This window comes from Crocodylus porosus, unplaced genomic scaffold (genome assembly GCF_001723895.1).
Source record: "Crocodylus porosus isolate Cpor-Errol unplaced genomic scaffold, CroPor_comp1, whole genome shotgun sequence".
Lineage (NCBI taxonomy): Eukaryota > Metazoa > Chordata > Crocodylia > Crocodylidae > Crocodylus > Crocodylus porosus.
The window spans coordinates 5,467,335-5,480,523 of record NW_017728886.1 but is presented as its reverse complement, the minus strand read 5'-3'; the positions used below and the strand labels follow the sequence as shown (position 1 = coordinate 5,480,523).

The following is a 13,189-nucleotide window of genomic DNA, read 5'->3' as shown; positions in this document are numbered from 1 at the left end:
GGTGTCATCTGCAGATTTACTAAGGGTGCACTCCATCCCATCTTCTAGGTCGCTGATGAAGACGTTGAACAAAACCTGCCCTGGGACTGACCCCTGGGGCACTCCACTTGATACCAGCTGCCAACTAAACTTTGAGCCATTCACTACTAACCTGTGAGCCCCACAATCCACTCAGTTTTGTATCCACCTTACAGGCCATTCATCCCACCCGTACTTCCTTAGCTTGCTTGCAAGAATGTGGGCGACCATATCAATACCTTTTCTAAAGTCAAGGTACACCACATCCACTGGTCTCTCTGCATCCAGAGAGCCAGTCATCTCATCATTGAAGGCACCAGGTTTGTTGGACGTGATTTCCTAATCACCCCCTTCTCCTCCAAGTGCCTAGAAATGGATTCCTCGAAGACCTGGTGCATGAGTTTTCCAGGACTTGAACTGAGGCTGATCGATCTGGAGTTCCCCAGATCCTCTTTCTTAAAGATGGGCATTATATTAGCCCTGTTTTAATCATTCAGGACCTCTCCCAATCACAGTTTTCAAAGATAATAGCTAGTGGCTCTCCAGTCACATTGACCAACTCCTTCAGCACCTGCAGTACTTACACAATGTATTTCACTTAAAAAAAATAAAGAAACCAAGCCTTTCAGACAGTGTACTCACTATCGATCTTCAGGAAAGCGTTTCTCCTGGCATTTAAGAGGAAGACATAGTGAGATGCATGCAAAAGGGAAGAAAAATCGCCCATGTGGTGAAGCTGCCTCTCAGAAACAGCATGGGCCATTGGCTAAAGCAGTGGTTCTCAACCTTTTGGCTCAAGGCACCTCTTGTTGGTTTTGAGGCATCCCTCAGAAAATGCCAGCTCTGAGTTTTCATTTGTTTTATAACTTTGGAAAAATAAAAGCTTTCTTTTGTTGTTGTTCTGTTGCACTGAACTCAGAAAACCCTCAACAGGTCAGGATGCTTTTAACACTCTGGATTTCTATTTGAAATCTCTGGGTTTACCTTGTGAATCATGATGGCACACTTGTGGCACCCTTGAAAGGACCTCAAGGCACCCCAGGGTACCACAGAACATCACTGGATTAATGGGTTTCATTCTCTGAGTTACGTCATGCAGAAATGTCTGAGGTTTATCCATCCATGATACCCACAAGGATCAAGTTAGGCTCAAGTAGTCTTCATAAAATGCCTCAAGATTGTCAGCGGAATATATCACAGCTGGACCAAGGGTTTTCCCAGCGTTATAACGTGTGACAACTCCACGAGCACATCCATGCACTCCTTATTCACTTCAGTCTTTCAGCTGATTCCAGCTCCTGTTATCAGTCAGCTCTGTCAAGTAGGTAGTTTTATTCACAGGCAATGCTGCAGCCAATAGACAGCATGGATGCAGGGTGGTTATGGGATCTTGCTATGGATCCAGAGGCATGGGCTTGAGCCTTGCTCCAAATCAGTGCCAGCAAATACTCCCACTCAAAACTTGCTGGACACAGCAGTCACCAGCACGTTCCCCAGGAACTGGTGTGCCTTAACCACACGAGCCCGGAGGGCTCAGGAGGCACCTTTGACCTGTTTCACAGCCAATTGGCAGGTTTCCTTCAGAGGGTTAAAAAAAAAAATCACCTCTGTAAGAAATGGCAAATTCAGCTTGAAAAACATATATCAAGTAGCCTCCCATAGCCTGAATGTAGGGAGAGAGCTCCTCCGCTGCCCTGCTCGCCCCATGCCCGTCTGCAGCACTGTCCATGCTCAGGCAAGGGCACGTTCATCGCACGTCTCTGGGCCAACTCACTTCTTCTGTGGTTTCTTTCCGGAGGCCTTGTTTCCACCACCTTTCCCACCAGCCTTACCTCCATCAGCTTCTTTCTCACCCTTCTTCCCACCTCCTTGCTTTTTGTCACCCCCACCCTTTTCTTCATTTTTCTTTTTGGCCCCATTTTTCTCCTTCCCGTCCTTGTTCTTTCCTTCCTTGTCTTTCCCTTCCTTCTGCTCCTTTTCGCCCTCCTTCTTTGATTTCTTGGAACTTTCTTTCTTGTCCTTGTCCTTCTCCTTGTCCACTTTCCCCGACACGGTGGGCACCTCCTCCTCCTTCTTCTTCTGTGATGTCTGAGCTGTAGAGCATAGAGTGGGGAACAGAGAACAGAAAGTCAATTACTTTGGGGCGGCTTTCAGCCAGGTCCTGGGGACCACTCGGATGATCTAATAATCCCACACCCTCCATATTTCCTTTTTGCACCTTGACTGGCTGCTGTTACACTCTGGTGTTGCATTAATGCTAGGGTATAACTTGGAGGGGCAGGACGATGTTGCATAGATACCTTGAAAGGGCCTTGACTTGACACCATTGAAATCAATGAGAATAACTATCCTTGGCTGGAATGGAGCCAGGATTTGGGTCACTGAGCATTTTCTATAGGTGAGGTATGGCATGCAACCCAAGGCTAGGGAGAGCTCCCCTTTGCTTCGTTCCTTTTAGAGCCAGGATGGGGTTTTCCAGGTGTTGGGATGACCCTGTCTATAAAGGCTGGACTCAGTTGTGAATGCAATTGTCTCTGTATTGAATCATAGAGAAGTTGGGCTGGAAGGGACCTCCAGAGGTCATCTAGTCCAACCGCCTGCCTGAGGCAGGATCATCCCTATCCAAACCATCCTATATGGGCCAGGTAAGGGGAAATTCCCAATTCTTCCCTTTAAGTCTTTCCCTCCCATACATGGATGCACACACACGCACAAACATACACCCATGCATGCACACACACGCTTATCCATGCAAAAGGCAGGTCCACCCAACCTTCCAGTTAGTTATCAATCTCCATTGTCACATGGGTCATTAACTCTGATTTTACTTGTTTCTCATTGATTTAGGGCCAGATTCTAACACCATTCCCCATCCTGTGGTACCTCCTTCCATAAATGGCCATGGATTTGTTTCCCCTTAAGGGTTTTACTGGAAGAGAATTGAAGACAGGAAACCTGAGAGCTCTTCCTGTTTCTCCTATTGACCTGCTGTGTAACTCTGGGAAATTGCCTTTGAGCTGGAGTTGCCCATAAGTATTATGATGTAGCACCTAACCTGCAGGTACTGGGTCCCCAGAATAGAAGCCAGGGCCCAGAATTATGCATCTCAGCTCCTGAGCATATCTAGTACATGGGAACAAGAAGAGGGCAGGAAAGAAAGAGCTTGGGTGTGTGGTCAATGCACACCCCTTGGTGGGAGGAGACAGGCTATGACCCCTTCCTAGGACCCTGGATAAATCATAGCAGTAACACCAGGAGCAAGAAGCAGGGCCTATGACTATCTCACCAGTTTCACACTTTAATTACAAAATCCTGTTCCTTCTTGTCCTCTCTCTCAAAAGCTTCAGCAGGAGTTGGGGGAGGTGGATGGTGCTCAGAGCACAGCCCATAGCCTGGCAATGAGGATACACTCCTGGGAGGTTTACAAAGTAGTCACGGGGGACAACTGATCCAGCTCACAGGACACATGGCACCAGCTCCAGTCGTAACAAGGGCCATGTCCTGCTTGCACCACTCGTATCAGACTAAAGTGAATGACTCACATCAATAAGACGACGTTACACACACAGTGCTAAGCCATCTCTTATATTTCTCCAACAGCAGTGGCACCCTCTATGTACAGTCTTCAAAACACAGACCCCATTCACAGCTCGGGTCTTCCATCCATAACCACCCACCAGAGAAGTGCAAATATTAAAAGGCAATAATACTTAATCCTATCTGACAATCATAACATCATTGTGATTCATTTGGCACTTACACAGTGGCTTTATCTTTGAAGTGCTTAACCAGTTGGTAATTAAAACAATTTACTTTTTTTCCCTTGCCTGGGTTCCTAGTCCACGACTGGGGCTACTATGCATTACAAATAAATTATAGTGAATAATCATGTACATGATGCATAATAAATAATTCGTAAGTATGCAAGGTGAATGCAAAATGCTACTAAGTCAGTGTGGCAGAATTTTATATTCCCTTTGCATAGGTAGACCTTCTTTGCATTTTAAAAATCTTGAGTGTAAACGCTGATGCAAGGAAAGCCACCTTTGTCCATGTGTTTGCACCTAGTTTCATACTTCAAGGACAAAATGGTTTCCATGGTCATTTCTACTCGTTCAGCCTCCCTGGGACAAAAAACTCCCTGGATCCATTGGTTTTTCAGGATGTATCTCACAGTTGGATGCGGTGAATGAGTACATGGGTAAAGGTGGCTTACTATGGATCCAGTCCAGTGCCTTGATCTGGAGTCTAGTCAACACAACTGTAAATGGGCCCTTGGCTATTTGGGCTGGTATCCAGATAGGATGCTGGACTCATCATTTCCTTGTGTGTTGTTGGCTGCAGAGTCTGATGTGCCTTAACCATGTAAGCCCAATGGTTCAGGTGGCCCTTGGACCGCTAGGTTTATTGGTCTACTTACTCAATGACAAACATAGGAATAAGACTTGGCTCGATGTCCTTTGAGTCTCTGATGACTCTAGCAAGGCACTCCCTTAGGCCAGGACAAGAGACGTCATAGTTTGGCATAGGTTCCCTTAATGCATTAGGTTTACAGCAAAATGATACTAGCTGACAGTCTAACCCTTCAAAATCTCTGGTCCTTTGCATCAGTTTAAGTGTACTTTGCATCAGATCTCATGGTCCAGGTCTTCAACGGTGACCGATTTGGACATATGTACCTATACACCTTGGAGGATCTGGGCCCCGTTTGTTTGCAGTTTGGCCTGACCTTAGAAGTTTTGCTGTTTCAGGGTCTCCGTTCCTCTAGTTTTCTTTCACCCTAAAACAGTGCCTTTTGCTGCACATTCATAAAAATCCTCTTTCCTGCCTCCCTTCATGTCCCAGAATATAATATCCTGAGTCAACGAAGCTCCAAGTTCCTGTAAAGAATATTGACCCTTGGCTGGATATGTAGAGCAGTGTAAAGAAGGAACATCTTAGGAAAATGCTATTAAGAGAGTAAAAAGGGTTAAACATAAGAAAGGAAAGGAGATGAGTGATCCCAACATCCTGATGTGAAGAGTCTCCTATGAAGCCATGGGAAGGAGAAGCCACAGACAGACAGACAGACAGTCCTGCTAATTTCCTTGCAGGGCCATTTCGTCTTCTTCTTTTACCACGGGCAGAGAGCTGAGAGGTCTGGACTGGATATGGCCAGAGAGAGTCGGGAGGCTTTCAGTAGAGCCTAGGGCACAGAAGCAGGAGAAACAAGTGAGACGCAAGGAGAGGGTAAGAGCATCACAGTGAGAGGGATGGGCCTGGCCAGTCTAAATCAGCAGACCGTGGAAAGGTAATTTGAAATATTCACAACTGACTTGCTCCCTGGCATCTGTCCCCATGAATGGAAACACGAGTCTGATCCTCACCTTGCTTAAATTGTTGACTTCAACCCACCTGCTCTGGTCCATATCACTGGAGGATCTTCCTCCATTGACCTGCAACCAGCTAGGCTGATTTTCACCACCAGAGCATCAGGCCCTTTCATCTCATGGGCAGTGTTTGCTGCTTCAACCATTAGCATGCGAGTGCAGAGTGCAAAGCACAAGGGCTTTGCAAAGGGCACCATAGAGCTACATCTACTGGTGAAACCCACTGGAGGGGCTGGCCTTTTGTGTCCCTGCAAGCAAAGTAACCCCAGGAGAGGAGACGGGTACCTCCAGGGATCTCGGTCAGCTCATCGAGCGCTGGCACGGTATCCAGTTTATCTGCATACGTCTTGGCGGCTTTCCGCTGCATGTACCTCGCCTCAATCTCCTTCCTGGTCCGGGGGATCCGACACTTGAAGATACAGCACAAGGTTATGACTGGCGAGAAAGAGAGAAGGGAGTTGGGCTTTGTTCAATATTTTGTGCATGCCACCAGGTTAACATCAAAGCAGAAAGCAGATGTCCAAGATGGGAACTCATGAACTTGAGGGGATGGGAGCTCAGAGACTGCAAGGGAACCCATCTGTCTTCCCCAGCCCTTTGTCACCATAGGACCCGAGCATGGTGCAGATCTTACCCTCCCAGCCTCCCTGACATGGTCACTGAGAAATCACTCCCTTAGGAGACTAGATTAAGTGACTTACACAAAGTTCGTTGGCAAGAGAACCAGGAACTGACCCCCAATCCCTTGCGTCTCACATCCCTGCCCTAATTACTAGAAACATCCCCCCACACTGAATCGTGATGAGTTACAGAGATGGCCCCTGGGTTTAGGATTTTTCTCTCCTGTCTAGGCCTGTGTGTGACTCCTAAATATCTGACTATGCCTGAAAATACAGGGATCTCCATTTTTGGTCAGAATGATGATCCACCCAGTCCAGTATTGTCTATCCTGCTTCAGAGAGAGGACAAGAAAGCACTGAAGTGGGTCATTATAGAATAACTTCCCTGCATGATGCTAACTTTGCCTATGCCCAGAAGCCACCAGGTTGCCTGTCTTCGACCCATCTGAGTTTCCTTTCCCCAATCCTCTCTAACGCAACTCTGGAGATTCATGTCATCACAACAAAGGTTCAACTCTGTTTGAATCCTATATCATTTCCACCTTGTGGCAATGAGTTTTCATAAAATCAAAGAAAATGAGGATGGAAAGGGACCTCAGGAGGTCACATCTAGTCCAACCGCCTGCTCAAAGCAGGACCAGCCCCAACTACATCATCCCAGCCAGGGCTTTTTCTAGTCAGGTCTTAAAAATCTCCAAGGATGGAGAGTCCACCACCTCTGGGTAACCTACTCCAGTGCTTTACTACTCCTCATGAGAAAGTTTTTCCTCATATCTAACCTCAACTTCCTTCACTGCAACTTGAGTTGTGTGGGCTCAGCGTGCATCAGTGGATTGCCTGGGATCAGTGGTAAGCAATTCATATGACTATGTTGTCCCCTTAAAATCACAAGAACATGGGATATCAGCATGTGCTCTACTTTCTCTACCCCTTTGTAGTGGAGAAACAGGCCCATGATGCTAACACTGAAGAAGGAAGGAGTGAAGATCAATTCTCTTCCCTTTAAGCTGCATGGGGTTTCCTACTTATGGGAGACAACATTCAGCTTAATCCCCAGGACCTCACTTGCACCTGACTTGAGGTCTCAAACTAGGGTGTAAGTCTTTTTAAGAAGTGGTCAAAAGACCAAAATAGTCAAGCTCAGTTAGTTTACTAATAGATATTACCTAGACAATCAGAGAGACCTAGACAAACTGGAGGTTCAGACCAAAAGAAAACTCCTGAGGTTCAACAAGGACAAGTGCAAAGTCCCGCACTTAGGATGGAGCAACCCCATGCACCAGTACAGACTGAGGACCAACTAGTTAAGCAACAGCTCTGCAGAAAATGACCTGGGGGTTACAGAGGACAAAAGCTGAATAAGACCCAGCAGTGTGCCTTTGTTGCCAAGAAGGCTAATGGCATTTTGGGCGTTTGGCTAGCAGATCGAGGGCAGTGATTCTTCCCCTCTTTTTGGCATGGGTGAGGCCACAACTGGAGTCCTATGTCCAGTTTGGGCCCCTGCTACAGAAAGGATATGGACAAACTGGAGAGAGTTCAGTGGACAGCAATGAATATAGTTCGGGGGCTGGGGAACATGACTTGTGAGGACAGGCTGAGGGAACTGGGCTGATTTAGTGCAGACAAGAGAAGACCGAGGGGGATTGAAGAGCAGCCGCCACCTCCCTGCAGCGGGGCTGCAGAGAGGATGGAGCTGGGCTGGTCTCAGTGGGAGCAGATGGCAGGACAAGGAGCAATGGGCTCAAGCTGCAGCAAGGGAAGTGGAGGTTGGATATTAGGAAGAATTTTCTCACAAAGAGGGTAGTAAATCACTGGAACAGGTTATCCAGAGAGGTGGTGGACTCTCCATCCTTGGAGGTTTTGAAGACCCAGGTAGACAAAGACTTGGCTGGGATGATCTAGTAGGGGTGGTCCTGTTTTGAGCAGGATCAATGGGATCCCTTCCAACTCTCATTTTCTGGGTTTCTAATCAAACAGCAAGGTACAGTTACATTTCAGTGAGCCAAAAGAATATGCCGGCTACTCCAGCTGTGGGATGCAGGCAGCTCAATCCAGTTTTAAAGACCATCATTATTTATACCTCTCTTGTCTACAACTTACTGAGCACATTCTTTTACCACCTCAGGCTTCATGTTTTTGTTGTTGGGGTTTTTTTTGTTTTTTGGGGGGGGGGGGTTATTTTCTTTTATCTTATCGTGTTTCACATTCGAAGAATTAGCAAATCCCAAGGATATACTCTCTCAGCTTCTCCCTAGCTCACCCTGTACAATTTTCGCTTAGAAAGTAATAAATTTTGTCTCTCTGCTATGTCCTTTGGAGACTGCAGCAATCCAATAGTTAAGACATTTTCATCATTGAGCTGAACACAAGTACAAAACATTCTGGGAATACAGCTTGCGCTCATACCATTTTGAATTAAGTACAAAGAAAACTTTCATATTTATGAGTATATATGAGCACTTAAAATGAATACTTGAGAATATATAATGCTGATTAACATATATACACACACACACACACATACACAAATATATATACACACATGCATATGTAGAGAGAGAGAGAGTCACTGTTCTATATACATATTATGCATATGGATATATACTCATTTTAACCACTGTTCAATTGACTCCAGCATTGCTTTTACATATTCATATAGTCATAATATAAACTCCTTCCTTATGTATGCATGCACAGGCACACACACAAATGATTAGAGGTATAGGACACATGGCTTTATGAGGAACCGGGATTATTTAGTCTGGAGATGACAAGACTGAGGGGGGAGGCTGGGGCTGGGAACAGTCTTTAAATGCCGGAAGGGGAGTTTTTCGGAGGATGGGGATGGGGTATTTTCTGTGAATGGTGAAGGCAGGACAAGGCACTATGGTCTTAAATTACAGCCAGGGAAATCACAGAGGCTGTGTCATGTCCATTCTTGGTCATTTTTAAAAGATCAAGTTAGACAAGCACGTGGCTGAGATGGTTTCTTCAGCGATGCTCCTGCCTTGAGCAGGGGGCTGGACTAAATGACCTTGTGAGGACCCATCCAGCCCTACTTCCCTGTGCTTCTCAATCAAGCACTGGCTAGCAGCCACACAACCGGGTGCTGGTGTTTGGAGGCCATGGATGCAAGGCCTCCTACTTCTGCTACAGGTTTCAGACCTTTTATGAGCTGGCATTGTGGGAAAGGTAGCTGGGTTGAACTACAGGCTAGATCCACCAAGGGAAGAGTCTGCCTGCCACGCTAAGCCAAAGCCTGGCTTTCCAAAACACTCACTTAGCTGCTGTCGAGTGTTTGTAGGCATGCCCAGAACCACCTCCGTCTTGGCTGGGTTGAGCAGCTTTGAGCCGAACCCGACTTTAAGTCCGATTGGGTTTCTTCAGTTAGACCAGTGGTTCTTACCCTTTTTAGACCCAAGGCCCCCTTTGGAAAATGCCAGCTCTTCTTGTTCTCCAGGATTGTGGCTTTCCTCTATAAGAGCAGCCAGTTTGTAACCTGCTGCATGACAGAGCCATTATAGTAATGCCTGCTTGAGTCTGCAGAGAGCCTAAAGCTTTACCTCTGAGAGGTGCCAGGTGCCCCTTTCAGCACCGAGGAGCATAAGACCAGATGTTCAATGAAGGTGACTGAAATGTCAGCATTGCTCTGTTTCTTTGCTGAGCAAAGCATGTGAGATGGGAGAGAAACGCAGTACAAAGAGCTTCATAATGCCATAGGAGCTGTTCTAGCCATCAGCTTTTGCCTGACTTCTGCCAAGTAACACCCTATAAATAATAGGTGTCTTCCACCCTGTGTACTGTCAACAGCTCCACCTTTTCTTTGCATCAACAGTCTGCTAGTTTCTTTCCTATTTGATTTCTGAAAACCATTTTCTTCCCTTTCTTTCTTTCCAGTTCTCCAGTGACTGTGCGTCGAATGGAGACATCCATTCCCTGGGAGAGGGGAGGGAGAGCAAAAATAAAAACACATTACAGATTGCCTTTGATGTTTTCTTTCCACACAAATATTTCCAGCTCTTAAAGCACTCCATCCCTTTTTATTACTTCTGGATATTTGGAAGGTAATTTTTGATCCTTCAGGAAAAGTATAATTAAATGTGGGGCAAAAAGCCCCAGGTGTTACCAACAAACAAACTTCAAAAGAGTTAAAATTGTGCCTAAATTTTCCTTTCCTTATTAAATCCAAAAGCAGTTTTAACTTGGGAAATAATGAGGGACACGCTCACTTTTACTACTTTATGGCATAAATGCACATGTAGACACACCTTGTGATTCTTTAACTTTTTATTATCTCTATGTCCTCAGAGATGGTAAACTGTACTTCAAATGGCAAGGGACCCTGAAATACTAGCCTATGAACAAGACTGCCTGAAATAAAAGATACTAAGAGCTGGAACCTCAAAAGCATTGAGCTATCTCATTATCATTAGCATCATTTAGGCGTGTAAAAACCTTTATGTGGCTCTGAGCACATGCATCCTAGAAGTTCACACTTAATCTCTCTCTCTCTCTCTCTCACACACACACATACACCCACACAAACACACAATGGCACATGGCAAAAACTCCCAACTGACATGTCTTAAGCTATCACATTCTCCTCTTTTGAGTCTCTCTCCTCAAAACCCACTTCTTCTGTAACGCATACCAGACACTGCAGCCTGATGAAGGAGAGGCCAATGGGAGGTTGTGGTCAATGCCTTGCCTAACGAAGGATCACACACATTCAGTTTCTCTTATTCTGTGCCCTGTTTTTTGGCTCCTGCACCAGCAAAATAATATCTTCTAGATTTTAAGCACACTAGGGAAGGGACAGCCATGGATACTACAAAGCAGGGGTGATCAACCTCTGGCCCATGGGCCAGCTCCGGCCAGCGAGGCAAGGCCATGTCATCCAGCCTGTGTGTCTCTTCATAGGTCCAAAATTTGGCAGTGGGGCAATGATGGCTGCATTAACTGCAGCTCCTCCAGTCCCAAATCTCTGGACCTGTGGGAAGCCTTGCAGACTAGATGATGTGGTGCTGTGTGCTAGATCATACAGGCCTGGGGTGGAGCTGGTGCCTGGGGGTGGGTCAGCAGCACACAGCCAGATCCAGCAGGTGGGCTCGAGGTGATGAAGGGCTGGGTCCGGTGCATGAGATCGTGTTGTGTGTGGTGTCAGGCCGATGCATGTGGCCAGGCCAGTACACTGGATTGCACCTGTGCTGGATCCAGCTCATGGACTGGCCCAGTACCATTTATCTGGCTCACAGGATCAGAAGGTCAAGCACAATTTCTAAAAAGGAATCAGTGCATTACTGACTGTTGGAAGAAGGCAGGTGGGGATACAATGCAGGAAGGGGAATAGAGCCATGGAAAGTAGATTTAGGTTGGGTATCCAGAAAAAGACTTCTTCACTTACAGAGCAGTGAGGCAATGGAATAGACACCGAAGGAAGTTGTTGACTCTCCATCACTGGAGGTGTTCAAGAAGAGGTTGGACAACCACTGGTCAGGGATGCTCTAGGCGGAGTGATACTTGTGTTCTTCTATGGGTATGTCCCATGCTCCTGGGGTTTGCTGGTTGCTCACTCCCCTACTACAAGCTATGTGTATCAGGGTGTTTTTAAGCCTTCCTCAGAAACATTGGGTGTTGGCTGCAGCCAAGGCTGAGGATTTTGACTGGGCTGTGCCAGTGCTCTTGCTGGGATGTAAAGCCAGATTTTCCTGGCTAGAGGGTCTTGTCCCTCCATGCAGGATTAGACCAATCTCCATATTTGCAGTCTAGCAGGAATTTTACCCCATGGTCAGATTGGTATAGACTTTTGGGGGGGAGGGGAGGTTGCCTTCTATAGTGAGGGGTTGGCCTTCTACCTGGGATCTCCTGAGCGCATCATAACAAGTTTTGGTAGAAGCAGGACATTGGCTGCTGTGGTCCCCATGCCTTACCTGTGGCAGGTTCCAGTGTTACGTTATGTGTTGTGTCAGGGTTGACGGTAGTTTTACTAAGAGGTTAGACAAAGGATCTGTATGGGGTGGTTTGGATAGGGATGATTCTGCCTTAGGCAGGGTTTGGACTAGATGACCTCTGGAAGTCCCTTCCAGCTCAACTTCTCTATGATGCTATGATTTTGTTTTGTTTTGTTGCCCGGCCATTAAAGAAAGTCAAGGGAAGAAAACTTATGGCAATTTTAAATTGACCTTAAATGACCCGTCTTTGACATTTTCAGGAGGTCAAGGAAAAAACCAAAAACCAACACTTTGGCTCAAACCAAACGTTCCTCCCAAAAAGTTGTGCTATGGATCTGAGATTTTTAAAGGCATTATTTTTAACACCCATTGTTTGGAAGGATGATTTTGAAATTAGTTGCAAACCCCCTGGGCATGTCAACACCTCAGCAAGGATATGTTCCAAAAGGATGCTATTGAGCACATGCCCTCCAGCACAATTGCTCCACACCCATAAGGCAGACAAGGCTCTTTGGGTAGGTAGATGTGATATCTTTTATTAGACTAACTAAACGATTGGAAAATTGTCCTTTGCAAGCTTTCAGTCATCAACATCCTTCTTCTGGTATCATATCTACCCAAAAATATCACTTCTACCCAAAGAACTTGTCTGCCTATATCCTTAGACCAACATAGGTACAATCAACATCTACACCCACAATGCACTGCCAAAACTGCCCAGTACCATTCTTTTGTGGCCACTTTCGAGGCTCTCAGTGTCTACTGTGATTGAGTACAGCCCTTGGGGGCAGCCCCAGAGAAGCTTCCTCTTCAGAAATCTTCTGGGTTCTGGACACCCATTCAGGTCCTGATCCAGCATCTGCTTCTGTGCTTCGAGCTCTAGCATTTCTACCCTGAGTCTTGCAAAAGCATTATTTTTCTCCTTCAAAGCTCCAGTTCCTGGAGACAGGTGAATATATGAGAATCCAAGATTTCATTTAAGAGGCATTTAGTCATTATAGCTGTAGCAAAAGCCTTGAAAACATGAACCACTGAAGGTTCAATGACTAGACAGCAAATAAAATATAATGCTCATAGATGTTGGGGTCAAAAGAGACCTTAGCAGATCATCGAGTCTGACCCCCTGCCTGGGGCAGGAAAGAGCGCTGGGGTCATGTGATCCCAGCCAGGTGCATGTCTAGTCTACTTTTGAAGACCCCCAGGGTAGGGGAGAGCACCACCTCCCTTGGAG

General features: G+C 46.2%; 1 protein-coding gene and 1 long non-coding RNA gene across 2 annotated transcripts in view; one reads left to right on the top strand and one right to left on the bottom strand.

The window, feature by feature from the left end:
- Positions 1-2,134: 2,134 nt before the first annotated feature.
- TMIE (transmembrane inner ear) overlaps positions 2,135-13,189 on the bottom strand; it is a 46,170-nt gene continuing 35,115 nt past the window's right edge. Inside the window, exons 3-4 of the mRNA XM_019529665.1 lie at positions 5,673-5,822; positions 2,135-5,203 (exon numbers count right to left, since the gene is read on the bottom strand). Coding sequence (XP_019385210.1) covers positions 5,097-5,203; positions 5,673-5,822 — 257 coding nt within the window. The 3' untranslated portion in view covers positions 2,135-5,096. The remainder of the gene's footprint in view (positions 5,204-5,672; positions 5,823-13,189) is intronic.
- LOC109306326 overlaps positions 7,333-13,189 on the top strand; it is a 14,856-nt gene continuing 8,999 nt past the window's right edge. Inside the window, exons 1-2 of the long non-coding RNA XR_002099943.1 lie at positions 7,333-7,344; positions 9,468-9,633. This is a non-coding gene — a long non-coding RNA (uncharacterized LOC109306326). The remainder of the gene's footprint in view (positions 7,345-9,467; positions 9,634-13,189) is intronic.